At 32.9% G+C, this 8,835-nt stretch overlaps 1 protein-coding gene across 4 annotated transcripts in view; it reads left to right on the forward strand.

The window, feature by feature from the left end:
• LOC106464487 (mitochondrial Rho GTPase 1-like) overlaps positions 1–8,835 on the forward strand; it is a 47,439-nt gene that overhangs the window by 18,822 nt on the left and 19,782 nt on the right. For all 4 annotated transcript variants that reach the window (XM_022392214.1, XM_022392213.1, XM_022392215.1 and 1 more), the window contains exons 11-14: positions 1,161–1,269; positions 3,887–4,007; positions 4,507–4,591; positions 6,066–6,211. In XM_022392214.1, coding sequence (XP_022247922.1) covers positions 1,161–1,269; positions 3,887–4,007; positions 4,507–4,591; positions 6,066–6,211 — 461 coding nt within the window. The remainder of the gene's footprint in view (positions 1–1,160; positions 1,270–3,886; positions 4,008–4,506; positions 4,592–6,065; positions 6,212–8,835) is intronic.

The raw sequence follows: 8,835 nt of genomic DNA on the forward strand, positions 1-8,835 counted from the left end.
TTGGTGCATTATTTAATTAAATAAAAATTGTTAAGTGCTTTACTACAATTACTATAAAAAATCAGGCTTAACTCTTGTCGACAATCGAGGGCAAGAAAAAAGAAGATTGGGTAAGTACTTTTTTCTTGTTTTTCTTATTTATTATTATAATAGTAATATAATTAAAATGGTTCATGAGGCAAGCACACGAGCAGCTCGTGGATAATGTAATTCAATAGCGTAATGTGAGCTGCACATTCCCCGAGTGATTTACAACTTATAATGGCACGGATAGTAGTCAGACACAGTTCAAATTTCAATAAAACATTAAGATTTAATTATAAATAGATGTATCCTGTTACGAACTTAGAGCTACTTAGGATAAACAAATGTAGTTTCATGTTATAATTTGAAGTCATTCTAGAAAGAAAAAAAAGGTTAATTTAGGTTTATTTCGATGTTTTTTTTTTTTTTGGTGGTTACAAGGTCGGTTGAATTGAAATAGGGTAGGGAAAATAACAAACTATGAAGTTTTAGTGAAAAAAAACATTTGAAATGCATTTAGGAGGTTTTAGGGATGACACCAAGGAAATTTGAGGTTTTTAAGATGACGAAAAGTATTTTTAATTTTAACATGAAAATTACTTTGCACACGGATTCAAAACAAATACTCAATATATTCATGGACAAATCTTTATTTTATTTTATTAAAAATCCTTCACTAAGAAATATGACTTTTTGTATGTGAAAGACTTGTAATATTAACTGAAAGATTGCCAAATTTTGTGAAGATATTACCCAGTATATTGAGGAAAGTTATAAGTGTTAAATTTATTAAGACTTTAAACGAGTACAAAAGGTCACGTGACTAGGTCAAATTGACCGACCCCATGTTGAGAGAGTTAAACAAGTATAATTTTAAGACCTTATTTTTTATTTTGTAATGTGTATGGGGTTTATTAGTTCAATATATGAGTTATAAAGGATAACAAGAATTGAAATAATTTATAGAGATTGTAAATCTGTTTACAAAAGTCATAAGCTGCAAAATTCAATATGTAAAAATATGATTTTTGTGAACACTGAAAATTATTATTTTCTGTTTTAACAATTGACTTGTGTTTTAGATTTTTTTTTAGCTAGTGTCTATTGAAGCGGTAGTGCATTTTTTGTTTTTTTAGAGACGATGTTTTAATGCCCCACTAAACCCTCAAGCTTTGGATGATGTCAAGGCCATAGTAAAGAAGAATGTGGATGAGGGTATTTCCAATACAGGCTTGACTTTAAAAGGTTTATACAATAGACATGATTTGATAATAGAGATATATAGATTTAGTTTTTTTATTTCTTGTTTAGAATTATCCATCTGTGTCATATCTATAATAATAATAATAAGCGAGTAAAGTTGTTTTATAAAGTGATGTGCATCTCATTGTGGCCCACTGACGTTTCATATGGAAACCCATTTGACTGTCTCCAGTCAAGTGTATTGCTTCAAAAATACATGCACTTGATACAGGATTATATAATGCTAGTTTTCAAATGTTTTATGTGTCTGTGTGTGTGTGTGTGTGTGTGTGTGTGTGTGTGTGTGAGAGGTACCCGTGTACACATGTATCTGATTTTTTTTGATAATGTATTAAAGTTATGACTTTTTATCAGAAGTTTGGTCTGAAAGATCAGACTAATAATTTCATGTGAGCTTTTTTAAAGTCTTAAACTTGAAATACTTCTACTCAAGCATCTTTTTATAATAGCATTTTTATATGCAGTTTTTCTCTTGTATCTTTTTGTCATTTGAAAAGCTGTGAAGAGAATTATGAGACTTGATACAATGTAACAAGTTTTTTTTAATTTTTCTTCAGTTTCACAAAAAACAAATTTATAGGAATCTTGATAAGTATGGTGTTCTTGGTTGTCTTTTCTCACCACTGTGAACCTTCACCTGTGTGTCCTTCAACTCCTATATAAAACACTGTTTGTGGTACATATACTCCACCATTATATGAAGTCCAGTCTCATTCTTTCCATTTGCCCTTGCCCAGGGTTACAATGACAGGAGGAATTTTTGGAATCTGTATAACTATAACAATTGCTGAATTAATAATAGAATGGGCTTCATTTTGATTTATAGTCTTCTTGTTAATTCCTGTTCATGTTTTAAATGTAATTTATTTCCAATACGATATCTTACCTCCCTCACAATATAGCTTTTCTTGATTAGTACTGCCCTCTATTGGCACAAATTTTCAATGCTCACCACTAGCCTTCCACCTTCCCCTTTCTGCATATCCATATGTAAATGATTATACAGCAGCTCTCCATCAATAGGAGCGTGATACAACCTCTAGCGTAACCAGCACCTTCTCAACATTTGCACTATTAATCAGTTTGAGATTGGTCGGAAGACCTACACCACATATCACTGGAAGTGGGGAGGCTGGGTGGGAAATGTGAGAGGAGGTAAGTATATATTGGAAATACATTTTCAATTTAGGAAAATGTTAACTTCTGATTAGATATCTTACCTCTTCTCACAAGAGAGCTATAATCCCAAATTGAACTGGTGGAAGACTAGTTAAAAAATTACCCCCCACCTCCTTTAGGAAGTCCACAAAGAGAGACCATGAGGTGTGGAACCAAAAAAGAAAATGCAACTCAGCGGAATATCGCACCACATCTGATCCAGGTATAATCTTTAGTCTTCTATGACTGTGTCACAAACATTAAAGACAGAAAAACACTATGGAATCCCATAATACGTATTACTGATTAATGGGACCCCTGGGTGTTGAGTGGATAGGGTGCAACAGACCATAGGCCTACAGCCTTGTACAGCTACAAGTGTAAAGTTATTTGCCAGTATTTAAGAATCACTAAGTATTTTCTTCTTCTTAGTAAAATTTAAGAATTACAATGAATTATTTATTACTGATCTCATTAGGTGTAGTTGTCATCTTTTCTCTCTCTATATTCTAGAGTAAATCTATTTTGCAGAGAAAACTGAAGAATTTCATAAATGTAAAATTCTGTATGAAAAAATATTATACTATCTAGAAGCCAACTTGAAAAGCAGTGTCTTCAACACTTTTTGTTATCTAAATCTGAGCATACATGCATGAGTGTTTTGTTGTCTGTCATCCATGTCTGAAACTTGAGAGCTATAAATATAGCAAAAAAAGTTTTATTTTTCTCAGTTTAATTGTGAATTGAGCAAAGTATTTAACAACAGAAAGAAGTTAAAAGTACACCCACACATGAAGAAAAAAAACCAGTGTAAAACCAAGATATTAATTTCATTGTATAAACCGGGAATTGTCTTTAAAATGAGGTTATATACAAACAGTGTATTTTAACTATCGTTTGAAGCTACTGTCAATACTTTTCCATCCCTGTCATGTATAATAATTGATTTTGTAACTTGAGTTTCAGGGATACTTTTGAAACTTCGGAGTATGTAGACTTAGGTAGTTGTGTGACACTACAACTGTATGAAAGTATGTAACAGTTTTTGGCCATAATGTTAACCCTGAGAAGAAAGTATGAACCAAATTAACATACTTCTATTTTTTTAACTTGGGTTTCAGGGATACTTTTGAAACTTCGGAGTATGTAGACTTAGGTAGTTGTGTGACACTACAACTGTATGAAAGTATGTAACAGTTTTTAGCCATAATGTTAACCCTGAGAAGAAAGTATGAACCAAATTAACATACTTCTATTTTTTTAACTTGGGTTTTATTTCTGCAGTTTTATTGTTTTAACCACCTGTCAACAAGAATTTCTCAGTATAATCGTAATGAAAGACATTCTTATAATTACACACATTCTTTAATTAGTTGTTAATATTTCATTGTCTATGTTATGTAAACCTTGGTTTATATATTATTGTTTTAAACTTGGTCAGGTTTTCTCTTTCTTCACACACTGTTCATTCAACGAGGGCGACACGAAACAACTTGGACTGTTCTAAGAAAGTTTGGCTATGATGATAACCTGTTTTTATCAAAAGACTACCTCAGTCCTAAGTAAGAGTGTGGATATTTTGTGATTTCTTGTACTTGATATAGGTTAAGATATAACATTTGAATAAGGTAAGTGAAAGTAAACGTAGAAAATATAAGGTATTAGCTTCATATTTTTGCAAGGATTATATCTTATGGGTGGTGTGATTATGTACTAATTGTTCTCAAAGCTAAATCCTAGCAACTAGAATGTGCAACAGAAGTCAGTAAAACCATTACAAAGCTAAGCCCACCTAGAAGGATGATTATACTACTTGTTTGAATTTATGAGATTGAGTGTTTTACTTGGAGGCTTCTGTATGCTATAATTGTAGCAGAAGGCTCTATTAACCATAATTTCAAATTAAGAGATTTAAAATAGCATGCTTTAGATATAACTTTAAGACATACCATTTTTTGTTTTCTCATTAATACTAAATGATAGTTTACTAATAAGTTGAAGAATAATATTGTGGTTCATTTAACTGTTTTGGCATCTGTTGTTTTTTTTTATCTGTTTCAGTCTTAAAGTCCCTGTGGGATGTAGCACAGAGCTGTCTCACCAGGGTTACCAGTTTCTTCACAAACTGTTTGAAAAACATGATTTGGTATGTCACTTTCTTGTGTGTATTTTAATCATACAACAAGTTACGAGAAGGGGACTCATACTTTGTGTGTGAGACATTTTTTGGTTGTGGTATTTTGTATTGCAGTTTATAAAATGTAAAACCAATCAGGATCACCTCTGCTGCCCTACAGTTAAGTGACTTGCGTATGAGGTTAGGTACATACAGTTCTGAATTACTCTGATGGCTGTTAAGGGCATCTTGGTAACTGCGAGGTTAAACCTATTTCACAACACCTCTAGTACAAAAGAGACTTTGAGCCAAATGATTTGATCAAAAATGACAAACCAGTCGACTTATCCAATAAGAGACACCAGATCTAGAAATGCTTTCAAAACCTCGGTACTGAGGCAAGTATTAAAACTCTGATATTGCTCTCAGTTCCTACTCAGTAGTCTGACAATACCGGTACTCTTAAGTGTCTATAAACAAAATTCAAACACGCATATAAACACTGCTGTCTGAGATGGGGCTCTCGGTGATGACAGATTCGTTTCCCCATTTGCATTGCATAGTACTATTAACACCCACCCATCCCTTACTCGTATGGTGATGTTATTTGTACTTCCCTACTCTAATTTTATTTTTGTCCCGGCATGGCCAAGTGGTTAGGACACTCGGCTCGCACTCTGCGGTCGCGGGTTCGAATCCCTGTCACACCAAACACGGTCGCACTTTTAGCTGTGGGGAGCATTATAATGTGACGGTCAATCCCACTATTCATTGGTAAAAGAGTAGCCCAAGAGTTTTGCATAGTTTAGTGAAGTTTAAGAAGGTTCCCATACACATGTTACTGTTAATTATATAGTTGTTGGAATATACTCAGTTCAGGCTCTTTAGTGAGTAAGAAATTATCTTCACCCCACCCACAAAGGAGAATCATTGTGACTTGCATAGCTGTTCATCCCAAAAAATAATATTCTGATATTTAAAGTTTAAATTACCAACTTATTTATATAGTGAGATCCACATGTTGTATGATTTTAGGTTTTTGCCTCTCACAACATTAAGTATAAAGAACTGACTAAAATAGTTGAATGAAATAACTCGTGTGTTATATAAAATAAACAAGAAATCCCAGAAGTAATATTATCAGTATTTTTTGTTTACATTCTTGTGTGCAACTTGAGTTGTTTCTTATCACGTGTTCTGTAATCAGCAAGTCATGGAACCGTAAGTAGATTATTTGTAATTGTGTAGAACCCTTTTTTATTAATCTGATGGAGTGGGTGAATTCTAGGGTTAAAAGTGTAAAAACCTGTTATCTGAATAAATACAATTATTTATTTCATTTCAGTTCTTCATTAGAATGTGATGAGGAAAAAAAAAATTGAAACTTTTAAGTATGAAGTAACTAAATTTATAATTTTGATAATTGAGGAAATGAATGTGAGTGATGATTAGTGTGGAGTAATAATAGAAGATTTGAAACGTTACTGTGTTATTCCTTAAACAGGACCAAGATGGATGTCTGTCATCTCTGGAGCTTCAAGACTTGTTCAGTATCTGCCCAATCTTGCCCTGGGGTCCAGAACTCCCATACACTGTACCAACCAATGAGAAAGGGTGGATCACATTACAAGGATTTCTTGCTCAATGGACGTGAGTTGACAGTTCTTTATTTTTCAGAACATAATCATGTAATATGTTGTTGTTTTTATTTGTACTAATTCATGAGACCAAGTAAATTTCTGAAACTTTTAAAAAAAAAAAAGAAGCAAAATATGGAGTTACTTGACTGTGTTTCAGAAGGTTTTTAATTATTATCTCCATATCATTTAAAGGCCTGGTGGTTAGGGTACTCGACTCGAGGGTTTGAATCTCAATAGCTGAACGTGCTCACCCTTTCAACCTTGGGAGTGTTATTATGTGACAGTGAATCCCACTATTCATTGGTAAAAGAGTAGCCCAAGAGTTGATGGTGAGTGGTTTTGTGTAGCTGCCTCCCTTCTAGTCTATCATTGCTAAATTAGGGATGGCTAGTGCAGATAGCCCTTAAGTAGCTTTTCCCAAAATTCAAAAACATATAATTTGAATGAATATATTTGTTGCTCTACAAGGTAGTTTTTCTATTGTGTAATTCTTGTTTATGCCATCTGTGATATTGTTATTTGTGTAATTGATGTTTATGTCATCTGTGATATTGTTATTTGTGTAATTGATGTTTATGTCATCTGTGATATTGTTATTTGTGTAATTGATGTTTATGTCATCTGTGATATTGTTATTTGTGTAATTGATGTTTATGTCATCTGTGATATTGTTATTTGTGTAATTGATGTTTATGTCATCTGTGATATTGTTGCCTGTGTAATTGATGTTTATGTCATGTGTGATATTGTTGCCTGTGTAATTGATGTTTATGCCATCTGTGATATTGTTGCCTGTGTAATTGCTGTTTATGCCATCTGTGATATTGTTATTTGTGTAATTCTTGTTTATGCCATCTGTGATATTGTTATTTGTGTAATTCTTGTTTATGTCATCTGTGATATTGTTGCCTGTGTAATTGATGTTTATGCCATCTGTGATATTGTTGCCTGTGTAATTCTGTTTATGCCATCTGTGATATTGTTGCCTGTGTAATTCTTGTTTATGCCATCTGTGATATTGTTGCCTGTGTAATTCTTGTTTATGCCATCTGTGATATTGTTGCCTGTGTAATTGCTGTTTATGCCATCTGTGATATTGTTGTCTGTGTAATTCTTGTTTATGCCATCTGTGATATTGTTATTTGTGTAATTGATGTTTATGTCATCTGTGCTATTGTTATTTGTGTAATTGATGTTTATGTCATCTGTGATATTGTTGCCTGTGTAATTCTTGTTTATGCCATCTGTGATATTGTTGTCTGTGTAATTGCTGTTTATGCCATCTGTGATATTGTTATTTGTGTAATTGATGTTTATGTCATCTGTGCTATTGTTATTTGTGTAATTGATGTTTATGTCATCTGTGATATTGTTGTCTGTGTAATTGCTGTTTATGCCATCTGTGATATTGTTATTTGTGTAATTCTTGTTTATGCCATCTGTGATATTGTTGCCTGTGTAATTCCTGTTTATGCCGTCTGTGATATTGTTGCCTGTGTAATTGCTGTTTATGTCATCTGTGATATTGTTGCCTGTGTAATTGCTGTTTATGCCATCTGTGATGTTGCCTGTGTAATTGATGTTTATGCCATCTGTGATATTGTTGCCTGTGTAATTAATGTTTGTGCCATCTGTGATTTTGTTGCCTATGTAATTGTGTTTTTCATAATTTCTATTGATGGTGAACAATTGCTGAAATAATGGAGTTTAGAAGGTTATAAGAGGAGAACAACCAACAAAAATTGAGAATTCAAGGCTTTTTTTATTATTCTTCCATGTAGATATATTCATTAGAATGCTCTTTTATATTATTACTAGCTGAGTTACCTGGCATTACACAGTGAAAATTTAGATTTGAAATGTATAGATCATTATTTTTTCAGCAAATTATTCAGTAAGTAGACAAAAGCTGTGATGCAAGAAATAAAAAAGTATTTAATCATACAAAGCTTTATTTGAAATTAGATCGTGTTTGAGCTTGTCTTGTTCTTTGAGCCTAAAGTCGTACATCATGTTGCTCCTCTGTTTCTTGCTCTATGTAAGTTATTTGTCTTAATTTTTGTGCTTGAAGTCTGGTTTGATGTTCAGAAGTTTCTTCTTGTCTATATCCAGCTTACCTTGATGATTCTGACTGAACTCTGGCTTTGTGCTGTTCAACAGTTTCTTGCTGTCTTTGAGTAGCCTACATTTCAGCTTGAGCTCGAAGTCTAACTTTACATTGTCCCAAAGTCTCTTCCTGTATTTGAGCAGCCTGTCTTACAGCTTGTGCTTGAAATCTTTGATTGTGCTCTTCTTCTGTTTCAGCTGCTCTTTCCATAGAAAAGGCGTTTCTTGGGTGGCATAAACACCTGTATCACTAAACAATAATTTGCAATTCATAAAGTTACTAAATAAATTATGAAACCACTTGGCACCATTTAAAGAAAGCTGTTTTTGGAAATACTGAATTGACAGCAAGGTGATCTGAGTGTCTCCTGCCATAATGCTTTCTATGTGCAAAACATGCTTATGTTTGTATGTTTATTACAAAAAAATTATTATAAAAAATGGTGCAATAAACATTAATTGTAAGTTTCGTCATTAAATACTACACCAAATACAAAATAAAGTAGCACCATTAGATTTGTTGTAAAA

Source organism: Limulus polyphemus, unplaced genomic scaffold (genome assembly GCF_000517525.1).
Source record: "Limulus polyphemus unplaced genomic scaffold, Limulus_polyphemus-2.1.2 Scaffold1665, whole genome shotgun sequence".
NCBI lineage: Eukaryota > Metazoa > Arthropoda > Merostomata > Xiphosura > Limulidae > Limulus > Limulus polyphemus.